The sequence below is a fragment of the Notolepis coatsorum genome, assembly GCF_963971535.1.
Source record: "Notolepis coatsorum genome assembly, chromosome: 11".
Lineage (NCBI taxonomy): Eukaryota > Metazoa > Chordata > Actinopteri > Aulopiformes > Paralepididae > Notolepis > Notolepis coatsorum.
In genome coordinates, this window is record NC_140175.1 from 22,707,086 (window position 1) to 22,726,413 (window position 19,328).

General features: G+C 46.9%; 1 protein-coding gene across 1 annotated transcript; it reads left to right on the top strand.

Annotated features, from left to right (window-relative positions):
• The first annotated feature begins 7,427 nt into the window (after window positions 1–7,427).
• On the top strand, window positions 7,428–18,558 carry LOC311236635 (uncharacterized protein). Its single transcript, XM_084324342.1, has 9 exons — window positions 7,428–7,668; window positions 9,116–9,291; window positions 10,640–10,771; window positions 11,764–11,916; window positions 12,391–12,630; window positions 14,555–14,930; window positions 15,729–15,964; window positions 16,634–16,809; window positions 17,232–18,558. The coding sequence occupies exons 1-9, from the start codon at window positions 7,545–7,547 to the stop codon at window positions 18,538–18,540; spliced, it is 2,922 nt and encodes a 973-aa protein (XP_084180468.1). The 5' UTR covers window positions 7,428–7,544; the 3' UTR covers window positions 18,541–18,558.
• Window positions 18,559–19,328: the final 770 nt, after the last annotated feature.

Consider the following 19,328-nt stretch of genomic DNA (forward strand, 5'->3'; position numbering starts at 1 on the left):
CGGGTATTGGGTCGTCCCAGCCCTGGTCCTTGTCCCATAGTGCTCGTACAATCATCTTTGCCCTGGTGGTGTAAGGTAGAATACATCCCAACGGGTCATATTGTCTGGCGAGTGTTCTGTACACACTCCGTCTGGTGGTCGGTATCGCCGTCGACCTTCCCTGCTCCGTGGTCAGGGGTTTGTGTCTATAGTGGAGCGAGTCTGTTTTGAAGCGCCAGACTAGTCCTAGTGTCATTTCTTGGGCTTCTCCTGGGATTATCGCCATCCAGGTCTCGCTGCTGGCAGCCTTGTCCGCGGGGGAGAGGCTGCGCAATACGTGCGGGTCGCTGCTGGCCCACTGCCTGAGATCAAAGCCGCCTTTGATCAGAGAGGCGCGTAGCTTGAGTAGGAGAGCCTCGGCTTCTTCTTGAGTCGAAACGCTTTGTAAACAGTTGTCCACGTAGAAACTGTTCTTCACACTGTGTCGGACCTCTTCATCTGCTGCTGGGTCCTCTGCGACGTGTTTCTGTAGTGCAAATGTAGCACAGCACGGGCTGCATGTAGTTCCGAAAGGGAGGACTTCCCATTGATAGATGGCGGGGTGCTCATCTCCGATCCTCTCTCTCCATAGGAACCGCAGCAGGGGCTTGTCCTCCTCCACTAGTCTCACCTGCAGGAACATCCCTTTGATATCCCCGCTGATAGCCACCTTGTCCTGGCGGAAGCGTAGTAGCACGCCTAGTAGAGAGGGGCCGAGTGTGGGGCCGGGCAAGAGCTCTTTATTCAGATTTTGGGATCCGATCTGGTAGCTGCAGTTAAACACAATGCGATCCTTGCCGTTGTGGTGGACCTTGTGGTGCGGCACGTACCATGATTCGGTCGTCTGATTGGCCTCTTTAATGTCAATCTTTGTCACGTGTCCCGCTGTGATTAGCTTCTCAATCTCAGCGCGGTACACACTCTCTTGAGCGGGGTCTTTGGCTAGGCGCCGCTCTGTGTTCAATAGATACCGCTCCGTAGCGTCTTTCTTTGCGTGAAAGGTGGGCATTCCCTCTCGCCTCAGGAGTGGAGTTGCGTATCTCATCACTCCGCCGACTGTGACTCTCTTTGTCCCCTGCTCGAGGAGGTTTATGGCGTAAATGTCTTCTTTAGAACAAATGTCTTTCTTTTCGTTCTTAAAGGGCATTGTCTCTAGTGTCCATAGCCTCTCGACATGCTGCAGGAGAGTGGTGTCTTCTTCTGTCACTCTGGAGTGGAGGCAGCTAGTGGCTGCTGTTCGGTTAAGAGATTTAGCGAGGGGGCCTTGTAGTGTCCATCCTAGGCGGGTCTCGACTGCTGCAGGACAGCCTCTGGGTCCTGTATGGACCCGGTCTATCGGGACTATGAGGTCTGCATGGTCGGAGCCTATCAGCAGGGTCGGGGTGGCGCCGTCTATGAGCGGGATAGGTAGTTGACGCAGGTGCACATATTTATCCATCAGTTTGGCGATGGGGTAGGTGTACTGTGATAGTCCTATTTCTTGGCTGGTGAAAGCATTTGTAATCCTATACCGTCGCTCTGGCTGCCCGCTTGCTGCGATAGTGAAGGAGACATTCTCGCCTTTTATCGTCTTTAAATCTCTTCTTATTGTCCGAATCGTCATTTGGTTCTCGCTCCCCCGCAGTCCCAGCTGGGCCGCAGCGGACGCGAGCAGAAGGGTCTTCTCTGACCCGTCATCAAGGACGGCGTAAGTGTCCATGACTTTATCTTGGTAGCTCAATGTTACACGGACTACCTTTAAGAGCACTTGGGCGCCGCTGCTGCTGGCGGGGTCAATGTACATGACACTTGCCTTTGTGCTGCTCGATGGTGCAGGTGCAGGCTTTCTTCTGTTACTGTCGTGTAGGACCTCTAGGTGGGCTCCGTCACACCGACTGCACCTCTTCTTTAGGCGGCACTCGGCTGCCATGTGACTGCACGCACATCGGTAACAGCGCCTGTTGGACTTTATCCATTGACTCACTTCTTCTGCATTCATCTTTGTGAACAGGTCACATTGTGACAGCCAGTGTTCCTTCTCGCAGTACGGGCACACCATCTTCCACTTCTCTTTTCTCGAGGGGGTACTGTGGTTCTTACTGCTCGGTACTGATTCTGATTGGTGCATGACAGTCACCGATCTTCTTCCATCGTTTATTCTCCTGGGTCCCTCTCTGGAGCTTGGTGTGCTCCGCACGAACGTATCCAGTCGTAGGCTGCTGACTTCTCTCGCCAGGAAGTCGGCTAGATCGAGGAGGGATGGTTCGGGACCGTTAGGATCACGGTGGTCTCTCTGCCGCCTGAAGCGCTCTTGTCTGGCGGGTGGCAGCTTCTCTAAAATCCTCTCGACGTTAGAGTTGGCGTATAGCTCGTGCATACCCTTTTCTCGTTGCGCTCCCAGCATCCCTACCAGGGACTGCACTTTTATAGACAGGTCGTCTAATGAGCGATTGTCTGTTGCTGGGGGTAGGCGGTCAATATGCCTTATCTCTTGGATTACGTAATCCCATATACGTCCATATCTCTGGTCCAGCGCTGCTAGAGCCGCGGTGTATGGGGTCGTAGAGGTGGCATAGGCTAGCGCTATATTGTGCGCTCGGGGTACTTTCAGGTGCTTCAGTAATATTGCATACTTGTGGCGTTCATCAGCGACATCCACCATCATTGTCTCTAAGCACATCCGGAGCTCCGTGTACTGTGCTCGATTCTCATAGGTGAAGTCTGGAAACGTCGGTGTGCCAATGTATGACGCCGTGGATGGCTGATACATCGGCGAGCGTTGGGGGAGAGGCCTCCTAGGCGAGTCTCCTCTTGCGCCTCTCTGTGGGCTGGTACCGGCAGGGTACCATGGCCCGCTGGTCCAGGTGCTATTCCTCGGGGCTGGTCGTGCGTCATGCTCACCCGTGAATAGAGTCGGGGGTCTGTAGCGCAGCGCCGCGGGGGTATAGCCTGGGCTGTACTGGACCTCCTGGTCCGGTGGAGTACTGTGCTGTCGTCGGGCTTGGTTCTCCTCCTCTCCCTCTTCTTCTTCTATCAGGTCCTCTAGATCCTGTAGTCGTTTATTTAGCTTCTCTGCAGTGTATGCCGCTCCTTCCTTGTAGCTGGGTCTCGCTTGGACCGGTCGGGGAAGGGGGTCTGCGGGGGGTATAGGCTTGGTCTGTTGGTCAAGTTCAGGGTCGCTTGCTCGGTTAGGGGATGCTGCCCTTGACTGTTGTCTCGACGAGTTCCTTGAACCCCTGGCGGAGGGAGAGGGTGTTGCCTTGGTGATCAGCTGCTCCATTAGCTGCGCTTGTAGTCTGTCGCGCTCGCCCTGTAGTCTGTCGCGCTCGGTTTCGCGCTGGATGAGAGCGAGGTCGCGCTCTGCCTCTCTTTGGGCACCGTCAGCGGCGCGCTGGGTGTCTGCTCGGTCTCTTGCCATATTCTCTTCCGTCTGAAGGCGTCTCATCTCCAGGCGTATGCGCTCTTCTTCGCTCCGTTGCTGCGTCTGGAGTCGATCGCGTTCACCCTGAAGTCGATCGCGTTCACCCTGGAGTCGATCGCGTTCGGTAGAGGCTGTCAGGCTGACGAGGAACGCCTGTGATAGCATCCTCTCCGCTTCGCTGGGGGAAGACGGTTGTAGAGGTGAGCCGCTCCTGGCTGTACTCGTTGGGGAGTCCTGGAGCTCTATCTCCTCGGCGCTCTCCTCATCTTGTTCCGTGCAGAGTTCTCTCTCTGTAGGGTTGTCTTCCTCCCGGGGCTGGTCGGGGACTACTTCTTCAGTATTGGCGGGGGGTAAAGGCATGTCAGCTCCCTCCTGGTCCCCACCGTGAGCTTGGTCAGTTACATTAGAACCCACTAGGGCCTCTGTGGTCGGGGTAACCTGGTCGTTAAGGTCAGACATAATTTTACTTTCTACTTTTACCGCGTTTACCGTTTGTCGAAGGCTAGGTAGTTGACTGACAGCGTAATCCTCTAAGTACTGAGGTGTCTGTCGTCTGCGCCGCGGGCGTTCTACGTTAGGAGGACCGTTTCGTGGAGTGTTCATCATAGGCCATTTCAATATTAATAACACTATATTAATATTACACTAGTTACCCTCCGGCTCGAAGGACCAATTGTAACTGAGGGGTACAATTCCCTGACTGTATTGATAAGTATGGTATCATTAAACCACTACCGCTTTATGTACTTTAACTACTGGCCACACAGTACATGATATAGATATGATGAACACTTTCCCACCATGAAACCAAGTCCACACAAATGTATAAGTCGAATATTTAATATATAGCAAAGGGTATATACAACGTTCACTTAATGACATTTATGATTTGAATGCACTTGTAAGGCAAATGAGTATTCGTAGGCAAATCAACATTGAATGTCCAATCTCTGGTTACGCAGGAAGCAAGTATACAACCTGGTTCTTTAGGGAACTATAGCGATGGTACTTAATGATTATAGCTGGATATACTAAAGGGGGGTCCTGCTGGTTGTAAGTCAGTAGGGGGGGGGTTAGGAGAGCCGCCGGCGATATCCCATCTGGCCAACGATTTCTTGGGAGAATTCAGAGTGCTGAACACGGTGCCCACAGAACCTTGGTCCACAGATGAATACAGTTGGGCCCTCTTGTAGACGGTAGCTGCCGGTCCACAACGAAGAGACGTGAGGCGACCTCACTCGGGGTAGAGCGCCGTCTCACCTGGACTCCTCTCGGGGGGTAGTTCCAACACTCACCAGTGTTGGCTGTTATCCATGGCATAAATCAAAGCACCCAAAGCAAGTAGATAATCCAAGCCGTGTAGGGCTCGCCGTCGTCCGGGTAAGGTAATCCAATGTGCAGGTCCACTCGTCCTAGCCCAGAACTCCTCGGATGAAAGCACCACACGTGGTCTGCCCAGCCTGGTTAAGACTCTAGATAACGCGAGGAAACGATGGGGGTACTACTCACTGTATAACTCTAACCGAACGATGCACCATACATAATAGACTATTATTAACTTAATAGAAATACGTCCCACTCGACGGTATAGTGCCAAACTATGACAATTCAACTATTAATCCACACGATGTCTCAATGCCATTCTGAGGCCAAGTTGACCATACTGCACCACACGTGTATCGTGGGTGAGGCTTAACGTCTTGCCACTAGGTTGGAGGGTAAAGAACTAAGGGCTAAGGGACTAAAAAGAAAATTCTACTTTACTTGCGCCATATATATATGCGCTGTGAACAAATAGTACCATTCGTATTTCACCAGACGTATTCCTACGCGGAACCGGGCTAGTAACGACATGTTCGTCGGCACGATTGAACTTGAACCAAGGGGCTTGGCTGCTGGCGCCAAGTTCTTGTCCAATGAGAGAATGAAACTATTATGGGCTGTTAGTAGACTAAAGGGATATTCAGTGTATATGTACAAGGAATATACAAGGGATATCAAACGATATACAAATACTATTAAATATATATCCATAAATAAATATATATATTCGGTTTAATCTGATCCTTCACAACAGACAGTCTCCTCCCCACCGCATGTATATATTCTCTCCCCACCGTATGTAGATTTCTCTCCCACCCACCCACCCCCTCCTAATGTACAGTCTCTGTCAGGATCTATGGGTAACAGTACTGTATATTTGAATACCGTATATGTCACAAATGTATCAGTACTAGTTCAAGTTCAAGTTCAAGTTCTTTAATAGTTGTCATACAGAAGTACAGAATACTTTCATACAAAATGCTTCTTACTGTTACGCTCCAGAGACTGTGCTAGACAAGATAGTATCAAATAACATAATAACATAATATAGCATGAATTTAGAAGAAGAAAATGAGGTCACAGTGTTCGGTATAGACATATGTACAATGTTCTGAGTTACCATATAATATACAATACACAATACTATGCAGTGTACTAATGTACAGTACTATCTAGTGCAAAGCAGAAATGGGATGAGGTACAATTTTAGGTACAATTTACAGTAAGGTGTACGAGTTGTAGTGCAATCCTTCATCCATAAATATAAAGTGTGGGGAGTGGGTGCTACAGTGTGTTTGTTTAAAGTGGGTGTGTGCTATAAAGTGTGTGGAGTGGGTGCTACAGTGTGTTTGTTTAAAGTGAGTGTGTGCGTGTGGATGTGTGTGCTATGTGTGTTTGGTGGTTGTTGTTGTGTAGTGTTCATTCATTGTTCGTTTAGCAGCCTGATGGCCTGGGGATAGAAGCTACTTCTGAGTCTTTCTGTGCTCGCCTTGAGACTCCTGTATCGCTTGCCTGACGGCAGCAGTTCAAAGAGGCAGTTGTTCGGGTGGCTCGAGTCCTTAATAATTCTCTTAGCCTTCCCCTTGCAACGCTTGTAATAAATGTTCTGGAGGGTGGGGAGCCCCCCTCCAATTGTGCGTTCGGCTGAACGTTTCACTCTTTGTAGTCTGCTTTGGTCTTTTGCAGTGCTATTCCCAAACCAGGAGGTGATGTTGCCGGTCAAGATGCTCTCTATTGTACATGAGTAGAAGTTCTTAAGGATCTTCTGGCTGACTTGGAACTTCCTTAGGCGCCTGAGGAAGTAGAGGCGTTGTCGTGCCTTCTTCACCACACTGTTAATGTGTGTGGTCCATGTCAAGTCCTCGGATATGTAGGCTCCGAGGTACTTGAAGCTGTTGACTCTCTCAACCGGTGCCCCGTCGATGCTGAGGGGGCTGTAGTCCTTGACCCCCGACCTCCTGAAGTCCACAATCATCTCCTTTGTTTTGCTGACGTTCAGGGAGAGGCTGTTTTCCTGGCACCATCCCGCCAGGACCTTGACCTCTTCCAGGTAGGCCCTCTCGTCGTTGGCAGAGATCAGGCCCACCACCACTGTGTCGTCAGCAAATTTGACGATTGTATTGCTAAATACCTGTATGTCCCTATGCCATAAATGTCATGTATGTTGAGTATGTCATAAATGTCAATATGAATTGAAAATGGGGGACCCTGATGTAAACAAGACAAACATCTTTCTCTGGTCTGCATCCCCTTAACAATTGTGTGTATTGAGCCGTACTGTATTGTACCCATTCTGCAATCTGTTAAATAAAGTTTTCATTCATTCATTCATTCATTCATTCATTCATTCATTCATTCATTCATTTATTCATTCATTCATTCATTCATTCATTCATTCATTCATTCATTTATTCAGCTGTGCCCGCACAGTGCAATACTCCAATTCAGCCATTGGGTGGGTGGCGCTGCTGAGCGGCCCTCACAGCGCGGCCGTCAGAGCGCGGCCCTGAGAGAGCGCCGCTAGCTCTGCGGCTCTGCAGCTGCATGCTTCTCACTTCCACGCCTGGGATCTAGCATCTACCATTTTGGAGGAGTCGAAAGCCAATGAGAACGCAGACCCATGAGTTTGTGCGCATAGTTGTGCGCGGGACTACGGAAGTCCTGTGGCTTCGGCTAGCTAGCTGTTCAAAACAGATTACAACAGACTGATGTTGTGATTATATAGTTCAGAGAACGTTTATTGTTTTTTAGGCATAGCAAAGGTTAATGGCTGTTAATTATTCTTAGTTTATAATATGCAGTGATGATCGACGTAATAGTCTGCGAAACGATAGAAGAGGTCAATGACCAGGTCAGACAACTTGAGATCTCAACTCACTCAAAATATGTTGTGCATGGAGTCGACAAAGGCTACAGTATTCCTTCAGGTCGGTTTCGGTTCGTTTTCCTGTCAACTGTCGTTAGTTAGCTAAGCTTCAATTATTTTGTTTTCACGTTTAGTAGTCCTAGCCCTAGAGTGGCAGCTGTTTTCTCTTTCTTCCAGCATGGCTGTCTGTGACCACTGGTGGTAACTACTTTCAAAATAAATGCCTAGTTTCTGTACAGTGGCAGAGTGGGGTGTAACACTACTGTTTCACTGTGACCTATTTACAAGATCCAGGTATAAGACACCAAATTATAACTTTTTCTGTTGATATATTTCTCATATCAACACATAGCAACTGTTGTTTTGCACATAGCAACCATTGCCTCTTCCATTGCAATATACAGAACAATGTTACAGGCAGTCATGTTGGAAGACAGAGAGAACTACACAAACAGTCTGTGCAAGGCGTTGCACATAATTAATTTAGTTCTTTCTTCCAGCATGGCTGCCTGTAACAAAGAAAAGACTACTTTCTGTGCAGTGGTAGAGTAGGTAAAACCCTGGAAAAGCATTATATTACTGTTCTACTGTGATTTGTTTACAAGATCTATAGTAATAATAAGGCACCAAATTATTGTGGTTTTATTGATAGATTTCTCAACCGTGGTCACTTCCATTGCCAATGCCATGTACAAATGTTACAGGCAGCCATGTTGGCAGACAGGGAACTTCAACTACACATTCCGTGCAATGCCTCTATTCCTTGGGGGGTACTTATGTGTTTAGCGCTGCTGTGAATGCTATACCATCACGTACACAGAACGTGGTCTGTGTGAATCTCGTGGAAAACTGGAGATATTTTACTAAACATACGTTTTCTGCCAAAATGTCAAAGGGATTTGATACTATATGACAAGAGCTGTCCCTAGAATGGCTGACATTCCATACATTGCATGTATTCCATATACAGCCATAGAACGCTCCATGTAATTTGTTGGGGGGATTCATCCGCACAGCATTCTAATTGTCACGCTCTGTGTTTAAAATTAAGATAAGGAATTTCTGAGACTTGGGGGTCAGCTCTTGTGATAAAGTATCAAATCCCTTTGAAAGTTCTGGCAGAACACATATATTTAGTAAAATATCTCCACAAGATTCACACGGACCACATTCTGACAAATTGACAACTAATTTACTCTCAATAACTGTCAAACTAAATTAATGTATGCAAAACGGTTTAGAGTTTTTGGAAGTGTGTGAGATTATGTGCAACATATATCAGCATTGTTTTTTTTGTGTGAAGTGCCCTTTTAAATCAAAGTCACTATCGGTAAGTTTAATTGCAGTGGTTTGTTCAAGGTAAATAAAGAACAATGTGTTTACTGTCCCCATGATTTGCTTTACTGTGATCATAGGGCTTCCGTTTAGTTTACTTTCGGATTGAGTCTTCAAGTGCAATTAAATAAATAAATCAACCATTATTATTAATGTCTTTTTACATCCTGCAGATCAGTGGAAACCGGCAGGGTCTAGGATGAGGGTGTTCTGGGAATGGTGCAAGGGTAAAGATACCCCCCTCATCCCCTTCGACGGAATCCCCTTCGTGTTTGTGGGACGTAAGATGATGGGCTGTCATAGAGGGAAGGATAAGCACGCCAGAAAGAAACAACAATACGCTGACAAGGTGATGAAAATATTTGTTTATTTCTGTATGAAACTTAACAATCTTTACTTGTTGTCACCCGAGAATACAGAATGGGTGGCTTTGTAAATGTGAAAAACATGAAATGAGGCATGTCCCGATACCACCTTTTAAAGTACTTACATTTGGGTACTTTCCGAGTACTGATATGAGTACTTAATAATACCGTAACAATGACTTTGAAAACATGTTTTATTTTCAGATATTTCTCAGTTTCTCACTGTATTTAATATGCAACATGATGCTGTTGCTGACATTTAAAAGAAAACTCCAACATTTAGGGAAATTAGCTTATTTGTCCTCTACCCTGGAGTTAGACAAGAAGATGCATACCTTTTTTCTTCTCTGTGCATGCAGTAGGAGTAGGAAGACGTGCACCGTTAGCCTAGCTTAGCGTCAGTCACTGGAAGTAGGTTCCTCCGTTAGCCTAGTTCCCAACACTGAGCATGGGCAGGCAGGCACTTGTCGCCAGCAGAGAGCGAGCGTGTGTGTGTGTGTGTGTGTGTAAACAGCACGCAGCCCCGTATGGGGGCGGAGAGGAGAGATAGGAGAGGACGGCAAACAAGACCTAGACTAACGGAGGAACCTACTTCCAGTGACTGACGCTAAGCTAGGCTAATGGTGTGCGTCTTCCTACTCCTACTGCATGCATGCACAGAGAAGAAAAAGGTATGTATCTTCTTGTCTTAACTCCAGGGTAGAGGGCAAATAAGCTAATTTTCCTTTTAGTTAAATTCATATAAATATAATAAAAATTTTAGCATTAGATTTTGTGTTTTCTTGAACAAACATGGCATTGAGTAGTAATATCGGAGTAGTTTTATGAGTACATGAGAACAGTATCGAACCGGTATCGGGACATCCCTACATGAAATATTTTGTATCTGCACTAACTTGTGCCGGTATAACTGTTTTAAGTGTTATTAATTGACATATTGGTTGACTGATTGTTGACCAATGTGGCTGTTGCCTAAAAGAAACAGGCCACTTGCCTTCTGGGAGTGGAAACAGAGAAGTGGAAAGTGCTGAAATGCCTTAATTTCTTGACTGCTGCTGTGCATTCAAAATTGAAATATATATTCACAAGTGTGGACAATCAAGCTGCTGAGTAGTACTATTCCCATTACACATGAAGACACTCATTGTCTGTTTATGCCACTGTCAGCCAATCTGTTTGTAATGTGCATTTATAATAATGCGGTAATGTTTTGTGTTGTGCTTTACTCTGCTAGATATGCCAGTTTATTTTTCTGCAAAGTGGTGTGTTGTATCTGATGTCCTTAAAGCTGGTGATGGTCACGACATGTTAATCCTGTTGTCAACCCTTCAGAGAGACCGTGCTGAACAGGAGGGGCTGGACCACGGAAAGAAAGGACGAAGAAATCTGTTGATTAAAACCAAGAAGTTATCTTGTCCTGCCTTGATCGGAGTCACTCGGATTGTCAAGTTCCCTGGATTCAAGGTACTGAAGGAGACTGTTAGTGTGCTGTACCCTGGATTCAAGGTACTGAAGGAGACTGCTAGTGTGCAGTACCCTGGATTCAAGGTACTGCAGGAGACTGCTAGTGTGCTGGGTATGAAATGAAAATGTATTAGCTTGCCTAAAGGTCCCCTCCATTATTAAATAACAATCTGTATAGTCATAAGTCATAAAGTCATGCCTCCACATTTTATGCAGAACTTGGTGGCTATTGCTCAGCTGGCCACACTGTGATCCAGGAAATGCAATAACTGCTAATGTGAAACTCGTATTATAAGTTGATACATCTAGTGATCTATGCATGAAAGCAATTCTTTTTTTTAGAGGATCTCTTAGTTATAACAAGACTGTGTGACCATTACCCCAGGACAGATCAGTCAATATTTATAAAGACATACCACTCCAAAAACTAGAAATCAGACAGAGAAAGCTCAAATTTGTGATGTCGTTTATATAAAATTTGGTCCTGCTCATTAAACTGAAAGCTTGTGGGCCAGACACATTTTTGTGTGAGCTCTTACATCCAAATGGGGTTTAGATTCTGGTCCAGGCGCTTTTACTTAGCAATACCAGAATATGCTTAATTCATTGTCTATGGAGCAACCCCAGACTTTACATCCAGGTGGCACAACAACATAACAACACAACACATGACTATTCTCAGAGCAGGCTGTGCTCATGCCTAATAATACATGTAATAGATGACAGACTGATCAAGTCAACAATGTTATTGGTCACAGCAGCTACAGAGTCATTCATTCTAAGAATGTGGACTTGTGCACATCCCTAGTTGAAAAGGACACAATATGGCCCCTTGGTGAAAACTCCTTTGTTGAAAGGCTGCTGCGTCAGCTCTGCCAAATGCTGATCATGAAGTGGCTCAACAAACAGTGGGCAGTGACTGTAAAAGTATTTGTTTTCCTGTGTGGTTCAAGTTTTCTGCCTGTTTTTTGTGATTTGCCCATTTACAATAGCTGGACGATGCCTGGAAAATGCGAGAGAGGAGAGCCAAGTCCTACTCTCTGAGGCACGCCCTCCAGACAGACCCAGACTCCGTTCAGTGGAAGGACCTGTACTTCATCAGGGTACCCAACCTCTCTGACCACATAGGTCATCCCATAGGAGAGGTAAGCGCAAAAATACATACACATGTTTTAATATATCCTATGGTTTTAAAAGCTATACGTATTATACCTTGAAAACGATTGAGAGTTTACGACATTAAAGCAGAGTTAGTTACAGAGATACCCACACGGCCAGTTTCAGGTAGGTGCTGGACACACCATAAATCCAGTAGTAATAGAAAAGGTCTGCATACTGAAAAGCTCTGGGTCAATTATTCTGAACGGCTGCTGTTCAATTATTCTGAATGGCTCCTGGTAAATTCTTCTGAATGGCCACTGTTCAATTATTCTGAATGGCTCCTGGTCAATTCTTCTGAATGGCTCCTGTTCAATTATTCTGAATGGCGCCTGGTCAATTCTTATGACATTAGGTGTGAGGAATAACGTGGTATTTCAGATAACAGGTAATCGATCCACCACAATTATCCCGTGTGACATTATATGAAAATATAAACAAGATGTCGTCCTTCTCCTCAGACAGCAGACGACGTGGACGAAAGGGTGAAGGATTTGATCATAGAGAAGGTGAAAGAAGGCGTGACGAAGGTGGGGGAGATCAAGAAGCTCATGGTGCAGTTCGTGGAGAGCGAGCTCTTCCCCGACTCCACTCCGCCACAGCTACGAGCGTTCTTCCCCAAGGAGAAGACCGTGAGGAGCATCATGAACCGCGCCCGGAAGGAGATACACTTCACCAAGATCGACCTGACCAACCTGCTGGTGAGCTCTCTCTCTCTCACTCTCACTCTCACTCTCACTCTCACTCTCACTCTCACTCTCACTCTACATGTACATTTAGTCATTTAGCTGACGCTTTTATCCAAAGCGACCCACAAGTTGTAGAACAAGTCAGCAGGAAGGGAACAACTCTGGCAGCTAAGGGTAAGTGACATTGTTCGTCAAACAGTGTTGGTCTTGAGTGCATAGTTTGATGATGTTTTTTTTATTTTCGTGTCTTACATACAGGTGTATGCCCAGCCCATATGGGCTTACAAGACACATAAACAATAAGTATATAATAGTATACTTGACAAATTACTTGACAAATGATGACATAATAGACCAAGATGGCCACAAAAAAAAAGAAAATACAATAAAACGTAATATAACACAAGCTGTAAGCAATGTATGTAAACAAAGAAACAAGAGGAATTCATATACAATTATATAGGATATACTAGTGTTTTGTCAAGTGCCATGCTTTCTCCAGAAATCCTGCAAAACTGATGTCCTCCACAAAAAAACAACTCAACATACAACTCTCAGACTGCCAAAACAAATCCGGATTTACAATTTGAAAGTAGTATATTAGTATAGACATATTAGCATAGTAGATAGTAATATAGACATATTAGCATAGTAGATAGTAATATAGACATAGTAGCATAGTAGGTAGTAGTATAGACATAGTAGCATAGTAGGTAGTAGTATAGACATAGTAGCATAGTAGGTAGTAGTATAGACATAGTAGCATAGTACGTAGTAGTATAGACATGGTAGGTAGTCGTATAAACATAGGTAGTCGTATAGACATAGTAGCATAGTAGGTAGTAGTATAGACATGGTAGGTAGTCGTATAAACATAGGTAGTCGTATAGACATAGTAGCATAGTAGGTAGTAGTATAGACATAGTAGGTAGTACTAGTAGTATAAACATAGGTAGTCGTATAGACATAGTAGCATAGTAGGTAGTAGTATAGACAAGGTCGATTCCTTAGTAGCAAAGTGCATAATACAGACTGCATTTATATAGCGCTTTTATCCAAAGTGCTTTACAACTTACACCTCACGTTCACACATTCACACACCGACGGCAGAGGCAACCATGTGAAGGTGCCAAATTGCTCTACGGGAGCAATTAGGGGTTAAGTGTCCTGCTCAAGAAGGAGTCGGAGTAGTAAAATAGTCAAACACACCTCAGGGCGTGTGTCACTCGCGTGTGTCACTTGCGTGTGTCACTCACCCAGTCCTAGCGGGTCCTGGGGCGCGTGGCCTGTCATTCCTCTGTGAGGGGTGGGGGTGAGGGGGGGCGTGGTGTTCGCTGGTTTTCCTTGTGGTGGCGGAGGCGCCGCGGCTGGGGTAGATGGAGCGGCCTGTGGGGTTGGCATTCCCATCGCCCGTGCATGGCGGTGTGAGTGGCACGCGGGCTGTGTTTTCCTTCGGCCATGACGTGCTTTATCGGGGGGTGTGTCTTGGATGGGGATGTGGTAGGGATTGATGTGTGTGAGGTGTTCGGGGGACTGACTGTTCCGGGGGGAGTTCACATGCCTTCGAGCGACATTATATTGTACTTATTTTATGCCTATTCTTAAATCTGCACGTCTACATTACACTACTTTTATTGTCTTTTATACCTATTCTTATGTCTGAAGTTTATGCAATTTTTTTATTTTGTCAATTTGTGTGCTGATTTTATGCCCATGTTAATTTAAAAAAAATTATACTAATTATTGTGGTACACTCTGGACTGAGAGTACAATGTAGATAGCTATTAATATTTATTATTGTAGAAATGTGTGCAATGCATTGAAATGTCTGTAAAGTCTCGACTACATTGAAAATGAGGGTGACCCTCAATTGTAATTTCGAGAATAAATAAAGGTGATGATGATGATCTCCACACGCTCCTTCGTCCCCACCCAGGCGCTCGCGGAGAGCTGGAAACTGCAGGCGCCGAAGACCAACTTCCTGCTCCGAGTCCAGTCGGAGAACGAGAACCTGCTGCTGTGTTACCAGACCGACTGGCAGCAGGAGCTCCTGCAGCTGTACGGCGGGGAGGTGTGCTTCCTGGACGGGGCCTACCGGAGGACGCGCTTCCCCCTGCCCGTGTACTTCCTGTGCGTGCGCACCAACGTCAACCTGGTGGTGGTGGGGCTGTTCGTGGTGCAGAACAAGAACGACGAGGCGCTGATGGAGGCCCTGGGGGTCTTCAAGCAGTGGAACCCGTGCTGGACCCCGCGCTACATCCTCACCGAGGACTGCCCCAAGGAGATAGTCGCCGTGGAGACGGTGTTCACAGGTGAAGAAGACGGAACTGGGGGGATTAGCTGGAGGATGGGGTTGATTATTCACATGGGATATAGTCGTGCGTTGTTGTTATTTTTCGGTTTGATTCTGAATTACTCTATTTATTCATTTGTTTATTTATTCTGAGTGTTTGCTCGTAGAAAAAGGTAAAGTCATCCTGGTATGTTCCAAGGAAACTATAAAGGAAGGAAGGGTCATCACATCACTGTGTAGCGCGTGAACGAACGCACATTGGCGGCAAGTGTGGAAACATTCAGTTCTCCTTGTTTATGATCCGTCATTAAAACAGGTTGTTACTTCAGATGTCAGAAGTGAACCATCTGCAATTTGTTCCAATGTTAACTAGCTAACGTTTGATATATCGTTTGAAGTATACTTCCTCAGATAGCTGGTATATTTAGAATTGTAATACAGGCTTCAATAGAACTGACACCAACAGTCTGGCACCAAGGAGAGCGTAGAACGCCGGTATTCTGACGCGATGACCCTTCCTTCTTTTATAAATGGTAAATGGCTGCATTTATATAGCAGCTTTTATCCAAAGCGCTTTACAATTTGTTCCTCACATTTGACCCATTCACTCACACATTCGCACACTGATGGTGGAGGCAACCATGCAAGGTGGGGTTAAGTGTCTTGCTCAAGGAGAAGCGGGAATCAAACCGGGAACCTCTGGATTACCAGACGACTGCTCTACCTCCCGAGCCACTGTCGCCCCAGTAATAGTTTCCTTGGTATATATTCTATTTGAAAGGCATTTTGAATGAAAACTCCACCCTCTGTGTTTCAGACTGCGAGGCCATGTTCAACGACTACCTGCGGGAGAGGACGTGGACACAGTGGCTGTGCAACGGCAACCGCAGCATCGCCGACCACGCCAAGATCCTGGAGACCATGTGCACCGTCGCAGGGGCACTTAACAAGACGCAACACCAGGGGGCGCTGCAGCAGCTGCAGGAGAGCTCCATCTGGGAGAGGCCTCTGTTCAAAGACTGGTTCACCAGCAAATGGCTGGCAGAGGAAAAGGTACACATTGCGTTTTAGGAGTTTCACTTGTTCTGGACCTGCTGTGTCTCCTACTTGTGTTTTAGGGCGGGGGAGTCTAAGAACACACTATTGTTCTCTGAACACTACTGAAATATGTGCTCGGTGCAAAAGAAATAACCGCAACGGTATGCATCCTCGTTTTTAGTTCTCATGAGATAAGATAAGATGAGATAATTCCTATTGATCCCCATGGGGGAAATTTGGGTGTCATATCAGCATGGGGGAGGGGGAGGGGAGGTATGGGCAGGGTAATAGTAGAAAGACATAAATATAGGCAATCAAATTTGATCTGAATATAAAAAATGAGAACAGTGTAGACAATATAATTAACTGAATATGAGAAAAGTAAACGGTGTAATCAAAGGGTGCAGATGAGGGCATGTATGCCCTATCGGTTATATTATATCATATGTTACAATAAATATAGGCAATAAAGAAGTTGAATCTGAATATATATATAAATATATATATACTCTTGAGGAAAAGTAAACGGTATACACAAGGTACCCTAACTGGTGTGATATATACGTCATAAGTTGTAGTCTGTGCAGGACTCGTGAGAAATGGATACCATGAGAGGTAGCGTTGCGTGTACAGAGATGATGACCGTGTTATTTCACCGAAAATGTCTTGTCCTTTTCCTCGCAGAGGTGGGCAAGTGCTGTGAGGGACGACACGGTGAACTTTGTCTCTCTGATGAACCAAGGCATGGTCCTGCAGAGAGAGTTCTTCAGCCACAAGCCACTGAAGGAGCACAAGGAAAAGAACCTCAGCGAAATGCTGCAATTTCTCGTCGACGACTACCTTCCCCAGATGTTCCTGAGGTGACCGCACGCTTTCGAGAACGGCGCACGGAGCCATCTCGCTACATCTCATTTAATTTTCATTTAAAACCTGTATTTCAACTTGTGAGACACCCTCATTTACAGTGACGACGGGCTTACAAAACAAGACACGGTTAATTAACAGTAGATCCATACATATAGGCACAACGAATACGATTAAATAATACAAATCTGTTAAGGCGGTTACAAGTCGACACACAGTGGTCACGAGATCATACTTTTAAATGCAGCAAGAGAAGGAAGAACCTCCTAATTTAGGGGTCAGTTGGAGGGCATTCAAGGTCAAAATAAAAACCAGCCAGTCACTATATAATTTGTGCCTCAAAAAACCAAGACATTTAGAATGTATTCGTACGCGAGTATTTAACGTGTCCTGACACTTTTTTGCCTTGTCGTTGTAGTTACACTGACCTGACCAGGGAGTCCTCGGACGCGTTCACGCTCAACGACACGCTGCCCTTCCTGTGGCACCGGCCCAAGGCGGTGGTGACGTTCGTGATGGAAAACATGGACAGGGCCGTCAGCACGCCCGCCAAGGTGGAGGAGGTGGACGACGGCGTCTTCACGGTGGCCCACGTGTCCATCTCCAGGATAGGCCCGTCGTACACGGTCAATTTCGGGACGAAGTCCGGCATGCCCAGCTGCGAGTGCGAGGCGTGGCGGAGCCACCGGTTGCCCTGTGAACACTTCTGTCACATCTTCAGCTACGTGTCCGAGTGGGGCTGGGAGAGCCTGAGTCACGGGTACAGGGAGCACCCTCTGCTCACCCTGCACACGGCCGCCACGCCCACGGAGACGGAGGACGCCATCACGGAGATCACCGTGCCCATGTCTCCGGTGTCCTGCTCGGAGTGGGCGGAGCCCTCGGACGGCGTGTCCGTGGCCGCGCAGCTTCTGTTGGTCTCCGGTGAGGTTCCCCCGTCGCCGTCGGTTCCCCCGGGGACACCGCAAGCCCCGTTAACCCCCGCGTCCCCGTCTATACCCCAGTACCTGTCGACTCCGCAGGTCCCCTCGATTCCCCAGACCCTGTCGGGCCCCTCCGTGCCCGAGGCCCCGTCGACCCCCCTGCCGTATCAACAGGTGCCGCTGGCGCAGTCGACTCTATACGTGGCGGCGACCCCGCAGGGCACACAGAACACGTCGACCACGCTGATCCCTATAAAGCTAACGTCTCAAAGTCCAGCGGGAACAAAAACTATATTGGTCCCCATAGTGTCCAAGACGCTGACCCCACAGACGCCGTCGGCATCGCCGGACCAAGCGTTCCATCACCAGATCCACGCGATGCCACACGGCCAGCAGCTGCCCATCATCATCACGAACAATAGCTCCGGAGGGAGCCCTCAGTTTGTCCTGGTCACACAGGTGCCGCCAAATATGCAACTCTCGTCGAGGGTCAAGCAGCTCACGTCGGCGTGCGTCCTGTCGGCGGCGGACGTGCTGTGCCAGAAGGACGAGCTGCAGAGGCAGTGCGTGGCCACGCTGACGGCCGTCGTGGACGACGTGAACAAAATCAAGGACATAAGCCTCCTGAAGGAGCTGAAGAAGAAAGTGGACGCGCTGCAGAAACAGGCTCAGGGCATGGTCCCAAAGAACCCCTGCCCTCGGCCGGCAGTGCCCACCCGCACCCCGGTGAGGAAGAAGAGGGCCGGGGTGGAGATCATAGTGACCATGCCAAAGCGCATCAAGGTTGAAAATGTGAAGAAATGATCTTTTGTTCGATGGGAGACAAAAGGATGGTGCTTGTACAGTAATAAAATTTGATTCTACATTTCATTTTTTATGACGTATAATGAAGTCCTCGTTATGTTATTTCACTTTGTTGTACTTTATTGATGCTACACTGCTAACTATTCCATATAACAATTATGTTGATATGTGAGCTAAATAACTTGAATAATCTGCTCAAGTCAAGCTCCATGAACAACGTCAATTTCAATCTAGTCACTAGAACTAGGGCTTCATATTTCGCAAAACAACATACATACCAAGTGCTGATTTCACAAGCATTGAAATTTGATAGACCTACATGTATCACCTGTGTATATAGAGAACCAGGGGTCAATGTCTGATGGTGTGTAAGGACCATTCCTTACTAAGGAATCAGTGCAACTGCAGTCGCAGCAGCGCCGGTTATAGTTGACGCACACCGCAGTAAAACGCTTTTTGTACCGATACTTCTGTGATTCAAGTTCCTGGGTGGAGACTAGTCTGTAAAGCCATCCCGAAAGATTCCACGAAACTATTTCCGATTTCGCCGGGGAAGCGCGTTTGCCTTTCAAAATAAAAGTGTTCAAATCGTCTTTGACGGTGGCAGTTATTTAGAACCCAGAAAGTCACTTTACACTACGGGGCGGGGCGAGGGAAGGGGGGCGAACGATGGACAAGCATTAACAAACCCCAGAGTCTGGGGACTTCCCTGGAGAAGAGCTCTGTCCCCAAAAATGCAAAGGTTGGTTCTGCGTGGAGGAAAGTCTGACTGATTGATTGATTGAAAA

Coding starts and splice junctions, on each gene's coding strand:
- LOC311236635 (XM_084324342.1), top strand. CDS start 7,545: ATGATCGACGTAATAGTCTGCGAAACGATAGAAGAGGTCAATGACCAG. Junction 9,292..10,639: donor AACAACAATACGCTGACAAG/GTGATGAAAATA, acceptor TCAACCCTTCAG/AGAGACCGTGCTGAACAGGA. Junction 10,772..11,763: donor TCAAGTTCCCTGGATTCAAG/GTACTGAAGGAG, acceptor CATTTACAATAG/CTGGACGATGCCTGGAAAAT.